The following is a 13,872-nucleotide window of genomic DNA, read 5'->3' on the forward strand; positions in this document are numbered from 1 at the left end:
GTAAGCTAAATTGCTTTGGCTTTGACCGTGATTACTAATGTAGAGCTGCAAGAATGCATTTCCAGGAACAGTTACCATTTCTGCAGTAATTTAAATTATTTTTCATAATAGTAAAACATAATTAGGGACCATGGGATGTCAAAACAAGCATTTAAAAATATTTTCTGAGATGAATATTTTTAAAGGTCTTAGAGAATTAATGTATTTATGTAAGTGTAAACTTTTAAAAGTTATACATCAGTTTTTTTTACCTTTTCAACATTTGTTGTGGAAGAATGTACTTCAGTTTAGTGGGATTTAAATGCTGTTTTTTCTTGATTTTAAAATGCCATTGTTTACACCATTAGTTTACTAATATACTAAATTAATATATATTGATACTTTCATATAACATTTGTGTGAAAAATTTATCTGAACAAATATGTGAAATTAAGTGAATAAAGTAGACATTTGTTTCGTTTTCTTTGTCCTTATCTGGATATTGGGGTTTTTGAAAAAGAGATTAGGATAGAAGAGCATTATTTGCTGGTCACGCATGCTTCGGACCTGAGCTCACCCTCCTGGCTTGTCCGAGGCCTTCTTTGTAGTCATCTCTGAAGATCATGGCAGAGCACATTGACTGTCTCATGAAAATCTTTCTTACTTGTATCTGTGTTGCCCAGAATGAACTATTTGAAAAAGCTAAAAATGAGATCCTCGATGAAGTTATCAGTCTGAGCCAGGTTACACCAAAACATTGGTGAGTATTGGACCTTTTCTCAAAGACTTTACTATGTGAATTATAATGAAATACTAAAATTTAAATTGATAAAGCAGTGATTTATTGTAGCCTTGGCTCATCCCCAAAACATAGGCAAGAACATAAAAGTATTCTAGTCCAATTAACTACTTACATAGAATAAATTATATGTTTAGTGTCTTTCAGAAGAGATATTCTGAAAGATAGCTTTGTACTTTTTTTTTAATCTTGCTTCATCTTAGGCTTTTCTTTTTAATATGTTTTATACAAATCACATTTCAAATTGAATCCTGTTTGAATTTTTTTTAAGATTTTATTTATTTATTTTTAGAGAGGGAAGGGAGAGAGGGAGGGAGGGAGGGAGAGGGAGAGAGAGAGAGAGAGAGACATCAATGTGCGGTTGCTGGGGGTTATGGCCTGCAACCCAGGAATGTACCCTGGCTGGGAATCAAACCTGGGACACTTTGGTTCCCAGCCCGCACTCAATCCACTGAGCTACGCCAGCCAGGGCGAATTTTTTTAATAGCAAGTAAATGTATCATTTTGAAAAACACTCATACAAATCTTTCAAGGCAAACTATTACCTTCAGATTATGTTTCATGTAAATTTGGTCACTCTCAAATGTGTTGGAGTGGGGCACTGTAACCAGAGTATTGCAAGTAAACTGTGTCTAAATAGCCTTGAGATTTTTGCAATCATATGTCAATTAACAAATTCCTTGTGCGTATCATATCTTTCTAATGAAGTCTGTAATATTTTAAAGAATTTATCACTCTTAGAGCATAATTATTTTTACTGCCATTCATTACAAATAATTTCTATACCTCTTCCATTTGCTTAGTTGAAGATTATCAAAATTGACCTTGTGTAGTAGTGTCCATTACTTAAGCTTGAATTCGGTATTACTAGTTTCCCCATCTTGGTGCCCTTTCTTCCTCAAGAGTGAAGCCTTTTCTCTCATCAGGTAGTCACAATTGATCTTGATCTCCTCTCCTTATTAAAAGAAAAGGATTCTGATCTGTACTTATTGACTGATTATATATAACACAACTTATCTTTGTTTTTGTTTGTATTGTAAGCCAGTTCTTTGGCTTTCTGTAAGCTAGTTCATTTTTGATGTAGCAAGAGATAGATGCGTGTGCGTGTTCCAGGTCTGTCCAAAAAGTATCCAGCCATGTCCTATGAAAAAGAGACATTTACTGGAGAAGATACAAGGTACAAAAAACATTGTATATAGGACAATGACGCCTTAGTCCTCTGCAAAGTAGGCATCTTGGGGCCTCACACAGTCCTCCTAGTTGCCACCAGTTACCCTGTCATATTTTCCTGAATCTCATCAACAGTCTGAAATCTCTTCCTTTTCAAAGATGATTTTAGTTTTGGGAAAAGCCAGAAGTTGCAGGGCACCAAATAGGGCAATGGGTCACCTGGGTGATTTGATGTTTCACCAAAATACCCTGCATGAGATGTGATGCATGAGCACATGCGTTGTCATGATGAAGCTGCCAGTCACTAATTGCCCATAGCTGCGACCTTCTGAATCATTTGAATAATTTCCATGGAGGATTGTTCAAGTTTAATGCAAAATTTTATGCAGATTCATTGCTACACTCGCTCATTTTAAATGCGGCAGACACAGGACACATGCTCACTCAATGACATCCACCAGCCCCACTGACTAGTACAGTACAGTCATCATTGTTCCCACATGGGCATTCCAGTCCACTCTCCTTGGCTGCCAGGTTACATTGATGTCGTGCAAATCATTCTCATTATATTAGCAATGGCTAGACTTTTTCTGGACAGCCTGTGCGTGTGTACCCACAGAAAATGAATATAATACTACTTGCCTTACTTGGTTGTGTGAGGATAATGTACATAAAAGGTGATTTGTAAGCTGTAATAACTAGTAATGCTATTTATGGGAGAAAAATGTGTTTCTGTACATTTCTGACATCATCAGATGGCATGGTTGGTTTTTACTGGATAGATCAAGTCTGAAATGAAAGTATACCAGCACTAGAGCAAGCCTTGAAGGTAAATCTCCTTTATTTAACACATAGGTGGCCGAGGAGGATTGTGAAGGGACAAGGAACCTGTACTGCCAGATTGCCTGTTCAGATCGCAAGGGAGAGAACTAGGACCTCTGGCTACTAGAGATTTATTCTGTGTGCTGCTGGATCAGATGATTTTGTACATTTTCTTCATTTTTTCTCCCAGGCTCTATAGCTTAACACAAGCATAGATCAAAATAGCATGTCCTAATCTTAACTGTTCATGCCACATTGAATTCAACTGCAGTGAGCCCAAAATGTTTTATTTTTCTGACATGGTTGGTGCTGTGTCTTAGGTAGTATCTTTCTGTTGCATAATGCCTGATATGACATTTTATAATATGTGCCTAAGGTGCCTATAATTATTTAAGTCACAGGACTTTTTAATCTATATACAATGATCTGGAAGCAGTGTTATAAGCATTTTATGTCCTAACATAAAATGTTGTGCTCTTATATATATTCCACTATACTTTAATAATACTTTAAGAAAGTTATTGGGGGGATTAGGCTTGACATATGGTATATTATAGTGAGAAATAGCCTCTCAACATTTTGGTGCAATATATCTGATCATTAGGAATCAATTACTGACATTAAGCAGGAGATAAATTGATATATCATTAACATTATGTGACCATCATCATAGATATATTTTTTTAAAGATTTTATTTATTTATTTTAGAGAGATGGGGAAGGGAGGGAGAAAGAGAGGGAGTGAAACATCAGTGTGTGGTTGCCTCTAGCACACCCCATACTGGGAATATGGCCTGCAACCCAGGCATGTGCCCTGACTAGGAATCAAACCAGTGATGCTTTGGTTCACAGGCTAGATATATTTTTTTAATTTGTCATTTAGAAGGATAGCTGGCTGGATTTATAGAAACACACTTTTTTTAAAAGAAATGGTATCATAGTATGGATCCAATGTTTGGTGAAAGGTATTAAGTTTATTTTGTTGAAGTTAAAAGACCTCTTGATAAGCAGAATGTTTTTGTACACTGTAGTTTTATATTACAGTAGAAATTAGTTTGGGAGATGCCAAATGAATATTTTCTTGAGATTTCAACTTTTTTCTTGATTGAAGTAGTTGTCTTTTTCTTATAGAGATTTTCCTGTAAGATAACCTTTATGGCAGAATTTTCCATTTCATTGCACATCTTTTATATTGTTATCTTAGTCATGAAGTGTTGAACAATATTACCTAGCAATATCCTGTAATATCTCTCTTGTGCTGTGGTTGATAAAATTACACCAACTTTTCAGTCTTGGACTCCAGTTCACAGTCAACACATATAATGTATATATTAATAATAAGCAACAAGCTGATGAAGAGATGCTTAGAATTATTAGTCACTGGGGAAATGTAAATTAAAATCACAATATGTTACCATTATAAACCTATTAGGATGACTAATGTTAAAAGAGCTAACCACACCAAGTGTCGACAAGGTGTAGGTCTAGAGTTCTCACACTCTGCTGGGAAGAATGTAAAATGGTCCCACCATTTTGGAAAAGTTTGGCAGTACCTTAAAAAGTTAAATATATAATTACGATATGATCAGCTATGCCACCTCTAGACTATGTACCCAAGAAGAATAAAAGAATGTCCATACAAAAACTTGTATGTGAATGCTCATAGCAGCTTTATTGTAATGGGCAGAAACTAGAAACAACCCAAATGACCATCTGCAAGTGAATAAACAGATTAATGTAATGGAATACTACACAGCAATAAAAAGAAGTGAAATATTAATGTACATACCATATGTAAATCTCAAAATAATTATGCTGAGTGAAAAAAGACAAAATAAGAGTGCATGCCATATGGTTGCATTTATATAAAATTCTGGAAAATATAAACTAAATCTGTAGTGACAGAAAGCAGATCCAGTGGTTACAGCTTTCGGGGATGATGCGTAAGTTCATTATCTTGACTGTGGTGATGCATGGGTGTGTACATATGTCAACACTTTAAATATATGCAGTTTTTTGTAAGTTAGTGATACTTATGATAAAGCTGTTTTTAAGAACTTAACATTATATTTAAATTTAGTGTTCTTGAAGCTTTTTGTTTTTTAAATTTCAGGGAGGAGATCCTTCAGCAATCTTTGTGGGAAAGAGTGTCAACTCATGTGATTGAAAACATCTATCTTCCAGCTGCACAGACCATGAATTCGGGGACTTTTAACACCACCGTGGATATCAAGCTCAAACAGTGGACTGATAAACAGCTTCCTAATAAAGCAGTAGAGGTTAGGATATAATTTAATTAAATGGGTAAGAAGCATTATCTGAAGGGAGTAGGAGCTGTGAAGTTTAGATTGTATTCCCATCACAGCCACTATCTTTCTTTTTATCTATATACTCCATTTATTCTTTATTCCTCATCTTTGTGTTGGGATTATAAAACATATAATGTATATATTAATAAGCAAAGTTTAATACTGCTACCAGTTACTACTGTTATAAAACTTTACTAAATGTTATAAAACTTTGTTATGGTGTTGATGTAAGTATGTTGTTTCTCTTCCAAAGGTAACATTTAACAAAATCACCAAAATTTGCTTGAATGTGAAATATTTTAACTTATTCTGTGGCTAAAGATTCCATAAGGATATGTTTAATGGATTAAATATTTCGTATATTGATTTTCTGCAAGGCTCACTTATACTTAATAATTTACTTAACTTGTGTCTTGCCAGAAGGTTAGACTAAAAATTATAAGAAAGTGCCTTAAAAAAATGCATTTCTGTTACCCGTGTGTCTTGGCCCTGCCACTGAGTAGTGGTATGATACTTGGGCTGGTTGCTTAAGGTTTCTGTTTCCTTGTCTACAAAATAAGGGTGATAATGTCGCCTACCTCATAGATTGTTATAAGCAGAAAATGAGTTAGTGTATGTGAAATACATAGACAATACCTGGCCCGTAGTGATTGTTCAGTAAATGCAGCTGCTGTTACAATGACGATGATGATGACCATCATCCAGATTGATCAGCCATGCATGTTACTCTGAAGAACTATTGTTCTAACAGTCAGTGTGTCCAGCACTTCTGTGTGAGGATGTGCACAAAATTAGAATCAGTGTTAAAAATAATTTTGTTTTTCACACCTTAGAAACAAAATGTTTCTGATTAGGTGTTTCATACCTTTCCTGTCCCTTTTTAGTCCTTGCTTCTTCACCTCTGACCTCAATTTCCTTAAGCCTCCCTTTCTGAGAACTCTCGTAGTCATACCACCTAAGCTGCGTGTTGCTGACCCCTGGTCAGTTCTCCACACATTCACCCCTACAGTAGTTAGAGCTGCTGCTACTGCTTCACCAGCTCTCCTCACTACTGATCAACCCTAACATTTTGGGGGCCCTGTCTCGTGACAGGATATTTTTATATCCTATGGTTCAAGCAGTGGAAACGGTCGTAGAAATGGCAGTGGTTCTGTCTCCTGCTGCTTTGCACCTTCACACCTAGTAGTAGTACAAAAATACAGATCTGCTGAAGGTCTGGAAACATCTATTTTAATACTCACTGTGTATTCTTGGACAGACACCTTCCTTTATACCATAATTTCTTCATATTTCAAATGAAGAAGGCTAAATATAAAATACCATTAACTGGTCTACTTTAATTTTAAGTATAGTTCTTAATTACTTTTGGCACTGCTCTTCCTCTCACTATTCATGTAATTAGGAGTTTGCTATAATACAAGGCTGAATAACACTCAGCTGTGTTGGAGAGTATTGATGCACTGCTTCACATATTTGTACAAAGACAAAAATGTGAGGAAGACTAAGTCATTAAGAAGTTTTATCCCTGGCTGGTGTGGCTCAGTAGATTGAGTGCTGGCCTGCAAACCAAAGGGTTGCTGGTTCGATTCCCAGTCAGGGTACATGCCTGGGTTCAGTCCAGGTCCCCAGATGCGAGTGTGCAAGAGGCAGCCACATACTGATGTTTTACTCCCTCTCTTTCTTTTTCCCTTCCCCTCTGTCTAAAACTAAATAAATAAAATCTAAAAAAGAAAAAAGAAATTTTAAACTTTGTACAGTGTGGAAGAGGCAAGCAAACTCAGGTGTTGTAGAGAATGAAATAAGTGAATTAAGCCTGGTAGCTGACTAGAGTGTACGCCCTGTCTGAAGGGGCAGCTCCCATTCAGCTTTGGCAGGTGGTGGTGTCAGGGAATGTGAGTATAGTGTTGCCAGATAGCTCCAGAAAGGCCAGAAATGTAGATTTGTATGTGAAGTCTCTCAATTTTTAAATACTGGGTACTAATTTTATAAAATTTTTAACACTATGTATGTCTAGCACCACATGTCAGGAATTCAAATCTGTCCCACCAGATACCAGGGTAAGATCACTAAGCTAGAGTTTATATTTGCTGACTTTTTTGAATGTGGGCTCACGTGTGTTTTCTGATAAGCTGATTTATCACATCTTTTTGACCTAAAGGCATCTGTTAATTTTTCATGTTACACATTAAATGAAAGTATGTAATATAAATTTTTTGTTTTAAATAATTCTAGGTTGCTTGGGAGACACTACAAGAAGAATTTTCCCGCTTCATGACAGAACCAAAAGGAAAAGAGCATGACGACATATTTGATAAACTGAAAGAGGCTGTTAAGGAAGAAAGTATTAAACGCCACAAGTGGAATGATTTTGCAGAGGACAGTTTGGTATGTCATTTGTATATTAGGGTGTCTGCCTCATACACGGTTTCTCAAATTGATATTTGTATAGGAGACTATTTTTACGTGACTGAGTTGGATTTTGAATTTAAAATAATGAAGGAAAGAAATAGATTTATGATATGTAATCGACCCTTTGACATTTCTCTGCACTTCTATAATTGTCTTCTGTTATTTCTTTCTTGGCTGTCATTTCAGAAAAAAAAAGTCAAACTTCTCAGTAAACAGGCTTCTGTAAACTTCAGCAAATTATTATCCATTAGCCTGAACTAATAGCTGCTTCTCATTTTACTCTCTGTGGCAATGAAAGGAATTAGATGTGTTGATTTGTAATGGATTTGAGTCATGAGATGTTAGACTCCCAAAATCATAATGCTAACTACCGTGTGTTGAATGCATACAAAGTACCAGAAACTCTGCTGTGTATTTTGTAAGCATTATTCTAGTTCTTTTTTTTTTCAGAACCTGTTCCAACTTCATTTTATAACAGTATTGCAGAAAGCAAAATGCCATTTAATACAACTTAAAGCTGCTGTAAATCTAATCTGGCATAATTACTATATACAGAGTCAAAAGCAAAGGAAAAAATGTTCAATACAGTTAATAAATCCTTATCAGGCATCTGGTATCAGCTTTAAATGGTCTAGCTTTCTTACAACCATCAAAAAACCGCTCCTGCCTCTACCAACTCCTCTCCCCAGTGTCCTCAAACCTGTGTGAATTACCGAACTATCTGAACGAGACAGGCGTGCTCAGTAACAGAAGGTCAGCTTTGCATGTAGTGTTCTACACAAATGCTCCAGCAATGGGAAGTAGCAAAATGTGGACATGTAAAGAAAGAAAGCACTAAAGTTTTAAGCAGCCTGAATATTTAGAAGGGAAGAAACAGTTTTCTCTTTCTCCTCGCTCCTGGTTCTGGAATGCTGCCAAAGAGTGCGTGTCTGAGAAGTGCTGGCTCTGTGGGGCGACAGCGTCTCAACACTGCGCGTGGTCAGCAGAATTCTTCCTGATGTCTAGTCTGTCGCTTCTGACTCTGTTCACAGTAAAAAGTCACAGAACTGGAAAGTCAGAAGGGTTCAATGTAAAAAGATATCCCCAATGAATTTCTCAAACATTAGAAAATTTTCAAGCTGTAAGAAATGTTTTTAATTCATATTGTTTTCATACAATTTATTTACTGCAATCTGAAAACTCTAAATATTTACTGTAATTCAGTGGGAATTCAATGAGAAGCATCTGGGAGAAGGAAAGTCGTTACCTAAATTAGTCAGTTTCCTTTCTGCACAATAGCACCTGTTCAGGTAAACAGCATCTTACCAAAATGAGCCAGAAAAAGCAGGTGGTTGTACACAAAGTAAACTGGAAACAAAATAGATCTCCCTAATTTAAAAAAGAAAGAACCAAGAATATGTAGAAGTGGTTATAAAACAAAATAATATATTAAAATGCAAAGGAACAGTGTAGGCCAGACCTGTTAAGGTAAGGTTTGGTGCTGGCATTTTAATCCTTCAGGCTTCTGGTCACTGTGACCGTTCGCAGTATAAATTTGCTGGAGTAGCGGTATGGCATGAAGACCGAAGTGGTCAAAATTCTTCAGGCTCATGAAGTTGAATGTTGTTTAAAAAATGGATTTGTGCACTTGCTCTCCCTCCTGCGGCTCCGTTTCTTTGTGCTGCACCACTCTCGTGACCAGCAGGTGGGGCGCTGCTGTCTGGCTCCCTGATGGCCTGGGCCAGCGCCTGCTCATGATCAGCGTCTGTATCTCCTGTGATCATGATGCGATTCTCAGTTCTGGTTTCAGATATCCCACCTTTCATAGTCTTGGTGATGTGTGTGGTTGTGGTTGTCAACACAGAATTCGATGTGATGGTCTGTACCGTTATTAACATGTGTGAGCCACCAGGTGCCCCACCATCAATCTGTGGAGACTCCTGTGATGGCTTTGGTGTCAGTTTGGACAAAAGGGACTTCCTTGGTGGAGATTTCTGTCCTTTATAGGGCATCAGAAGTGTTTACCTTCTCTGTCTTTACCATGGGTGGCTCTGAACAACAAATAATTTGAGGCAATACATCAATGTCAGCATAAGACATCTGTCCATTAACTTCGTGGTACTGGTACTTGTCCTCTGTGTCTTCGCTCACATCTTCCTTGATAGTGCCTTTGTGTACACTGTCCTCTGCAGAGGTCTTTGGGGTGCCCACATTTTCCTGGGTCACTGTTTCTACTGTGCTCACACCGGCACCTGCCCGTTTGCCTGGGCTGGCTCCTGATACTGGCTGCTCCCTCTCTACCCTCTTGGCTGCTCAGCCCCAGTTCTCCCTCCACCTCTTCTTCATACTCCTCCTGTTCTTCCTCTTTGGTGCCCTCAGTCACACAGTGTTGGGGCCGTACACTCCCCCACCTTCCTCCTCGCCCTCACTGCCGCTTCTGCTTTCGGAAGACAGGGAGGTGGAGTCTTTGTGTCAGAGGCTCCACCTTACAGATCTCCTCAGGACCACTCCCAGGTGATATCTCTTCACTGTTCCTTTCTTCTGTGACTGTTTTCATCTTTCCCAACCCCTGCCTATTTCTTCTCTACATTCAGAGTCTCATGTGAGCTCTTTTTTTTAGTGAGTTGTACATGTGGGACTTTAGTGGGGCTTCTGATGTCCCTTCTGCCATCCTCATTCTGTACCACGGCAATGCGGACAACTCCACAGCCAAGTGCTGAAACCTCCCAGCAGGACCAGGAAAATCCTTCGTGGATAAGGCTTTGGTCCACAACACCAGTAGAGTTCCATCCAGAATCCTAGAGACCCGCTTATTCAGTTTGCCCTGGCCTGTCAATACGGATACTTGCCTGGTGGGTCTAGGCCTGGGTGCAGCCACTGTAGTGAAATTTGGACCCTAAGGTCAGGAATTTGGCCTTCGGTGGCTGGCTGCCCAAGACACAAGCCTATAAAAAGTATGATATTTCACATACACTTTCCATAGCCTTTCCACAGCCGGTTCGGCAGTTTGGATCCAGTGGTGCTTTCAAAGTGTTCCAGCTCTGCTGGCCTAACCTTAATGTAAAAGTTACTACACTAACAGGAAATTTTCTAGATTTTCAGCCAAGCAAAATGATTGATTCTCAGTCTTTGTAAGTGAGGAGCCCATTAGCACACAGGCCCTGCTTAATGTTCACACCTTCTGAGTCCTTGGCACGATGTAGGTCAATGCTATACATGGAAAGCCTCTTTGCGTTTTCTATTACTGAGAATCAGCTTGTGCTGGAGATAAGCTTCTGTGCATTTTTTGCAGCTCTACTGCCTTCTCTTCCAGCTCCTTCATCTGGGAGGGGGCAAAATGAAGTCACTGAGGTCATGACTGGCGTGCTCTTCCGGGTCATAGTCTCCAAGCAGCCTGTAGTGTGGAGATACTGGGAGGGTGTCAGTCACAAAAGGGCAGGGCAGATGGACAGAGGCAGTGTCCTGCCGGAGCTGAAAGCACGGGAAGTATCTGGCAATATCTTCAGCAGTTGTCTCTGTTTGTCTTGCGGGATCTAGCCAGTTTTTCTGCTCATGGATTTCCTGAAACAAAAGTCCAAAGTAGTCCTCCAAGAGGAGGAGCACACACTTTTTCAAGTAACACTTACCCTTAGGTATATTTTCCAGGTCCCAACTGTATTGGAGGCCATCTAGAAGGGTCACTTTACAGTTCTGGTCTTTTTGATGGCTTTTTGAGCAGCCTTCTCTACTTTTAGCTTATTGGTCTACACTTTCTTTGTCTCCCTTTTTGCTGCTGCTTCTGATTTGTCTTCTTGTATCTTCTTTACCTTCTCCTCCTCTCTCTCCTTCCTTCTTCAGCGTGCTGTGCGTCGGTACTGCTCACTGAAGGTGTCTTTCCTCGACACCAACTTTAATGACCCATTGTTTCCTCGAAGCTGTTTCTTCAGCATCACCCTTGGCCTGCCCCTCTTCTTCGGGAAGATTCCTGTGTATCTAAAACCTGTTCTTCCACAAGCTTGGGTAGGCTTTTTCTTGTCTCCTCCATCTCTGGCCGCTACTAAATTATAGGACTTTTGTTTCTTAAGTTACAGGTTATGAATTGAGAAATGCCTCTACTCTCAGACAGACTCTCCTGCCTCCTCAGGTGGTGTGGACTACATGGGCTTTTAGCTGGAGGAGATGATTAGGAATCGTTTTCCTCTTCTGGATCACATGACTGATTCTGCTGATTTTCTCCTTGGTTGTATCTGCTCCTAACTGGTCAGATTCCTTGTTCCATTCAGAGGCAGAGCCTACATCAGAAGTCATGGCCACAGCTAATGCCCTGGCCAGTTTGTGGTTGCTGTTTTGCCTCACAGTTTTCTAGCCATGAGCTACTACTAGCTGTTCGAACCTTCTGGCAGCAACACAGGAAACTACCCTTGTCACCCATTCTCCCACAAAAATATAGTAAATTTCTAGGCCTGTTTAGTTCTTAAGCATACTGTATATTGTTATTGTTGTAGCTGGGATATAAGCCCCATTTGGTTTAATTATAACACCTGACTCCAAACCTCCACCACCTGATAAAATCTTTTGTTACATTTGACATTCTCATCACCGTAATCAAACCTTATTAGGCACCTGCTCTGCTCAGACAGTTGAGAGGCACTGTTGAATGATAAGATGAAGCAGTTTTTTAGGAAAATGCATAGCTAATTGTGGACTGGTTATAATTATAATTTTTTGGAAGAAATAGTTGTTTTCGTATTTATTCTTATTAGCACCCTTATTAAGATTGGCTTTGGGAGAGAATAGTGCCATATTCACTCATTCATTCACTAATCACAAAATTTGGAAACTAATTTTCTTACAATAAATAGCATTTACTTAAGAGTGCTTCGACCTTATAAGCTTTCCTCCATTACATTTTCCATTGCTGTTACTAATAAGATAAAGGTTATGATTTTTCCCCTTTTTGTTTTTTTTTAAATGCTAACATATAAGTCATATGACCAAAAGGAGAGGTAGAGATGGACTGAATTGTTGACTCCTGAACACTCGGGTTTTCTAGATGAGGATTTTATGTAGTTAAAGGTGTAATATGACCCCCTCTCCCACAGTGATCTTAAAGATGGTCAGCTCATTTAATTTGGGCAGGAGAAAAGTCTCCGGTTGTTTTTTAGACAGAAAGCTGACAAATAGGCAGATAATAGGACCTTCTGTGTTTGTGTGGAAGGAACATACTTTCATGTTGTTCTAGGTACATCTGTTATTTTGGATATTTGCTTAGCTGTCCATTTGAATAAAGTTACTAAACAATAAGACACAGATCAAATTAACTGTTTTTCTTTCCATGTTATTTCAGAGAGTTATTCAGCACAATGCTCTAGAAGACCGGTCCATCTCTGACAAGCAGCAGTGGGACGCAGCTATTTATTTCATGGAAGAGGCCCTGCAGGCTCGTCTCAAGGATAGTAAGTCGGGACGTGGGCTGCTGAGTTCTGAGTATTCCCAGTGATGAAGGAATCACCCAACTTCAAAGAACATTTGTTTAAAAAATTAGTATTTCAACGTCTTTGTTGTTAATACTGCAGTTGAATATTATTTGTGGGATTTTTTTGGTCAACTGCTTAGTAACTAAAATATTAAATAAATTAGAAACATGTTTATAAGTGCCGATTATCTAAAAAGCTATATTCAAACTATTTTAGTGTTTTCTAGTATGCTTATGAGAACTTTACAAGCAATTGTGTTTTTCATAGGTTGTAAACATATAATTAAATTTTTTCTGATATATTCACCCTATCAATCATATAATTTTTCTTCATTTCAACTGACTTTATATTGATATATCACCTTAAAGTAGTTAAGAAAGCCAGAATATTATGTTATAATTCGCGTATTTGGTAAATGATAAAATTCATTATGAATTTTTTTAAAAGAATTTTTACAATTTTTTAGCTGAAAATGCAATTGAAAACATGGTAGGCCCAGATTGGAAAAAGAGATGGTTATACTGGAAGAATCGGACCCAAGAACAGGTAAAAACAAATCTCTGTTCTTATGATGATAAAATTTTATTCATTTTAATTCAAGCAGTAAAATATAACCTTTGCACGTCTCTAGAGCAGTCTTAATAATTTCAAATGTTTGTGTCAGCCTTCCTTAGATATAAAATCTTTAAAATAAACAGTAAACTGTTTACCTTATACATGAAAGATATAAGTGAAGTAGCTGTGCTATTGAAAGAAAGGGGAGATGAAAAATGCCCCTTTTGTGGTCACTTTGTTCGTTTCAATTTCCTGTTTAGGATAAATTGGAGATTAAAGTTACAAAAAAGAAAAAGAATAACAAGGATTTCAGAGGATGTAGAATAAATGTGGTTAGAATAAAAATATAATTACTTTTTTTAACTATTTTATCATCTTTGGATTTTTTTTGTGA

The 13,872-nt window shown here is 38.0% G+C and overlaps 1 protein-coding gene and 1 pseudogene across 1 annotated transcript in view; one reads left to right on the plus strand and one right to left on the minus strand.

The window, feature by feature from the left end:
• OPA1 (OPA1 mitochondrial dynamin like GTPase) overlaps positions 1-13,872 on the plus strand; it is a 93,466-nt gene that overhangs the window by 47,620 nt on the left and 31,974 nt on the right. Inside the window, exons 21-25 of the mRNA XM_036017853.1 lie at positions 663-739; positions 4,884-5,049; positions 7,312-7,464; positions 12,794-12,902; positions 13,390-13,469. Of these exons, the coding sequence (XP_035873746.1) occupies positions 663-739; positions 4,884-5,049; positions 7,312-7,464; positions 12,794-12,902; positions 13,390-13,469 (585 nt within the window). The remainder of the gene's footprint in view (positions 1-662; positions 740-4,883; positions 5,050-7,311; positions 7,465-12,793; positions 12,903-13,389; positions 13,470-13,872) is intronic.
• On the minus strand, positions 8,107-12,786 carry LOC114490656 (annotated as a pseudogene).

Source organism: Phyllostomus discolor, chromosome 2 (assembly GCF_004126475.2).
Source record: "Phyllostomus discolor isolate MPI-MPIP mPhyDis1 chromosome 2, mPhyDis1.pri.v3, whole genome shotgun sequence".
Classification (NCBI taxonomy): domain Eukaryota; kingdom Metazoa; phylum Chordata; class Mammalia; order Chiroptera; family Phyllostomidae; genus Phyllostomus; species Phyllostomus discolor.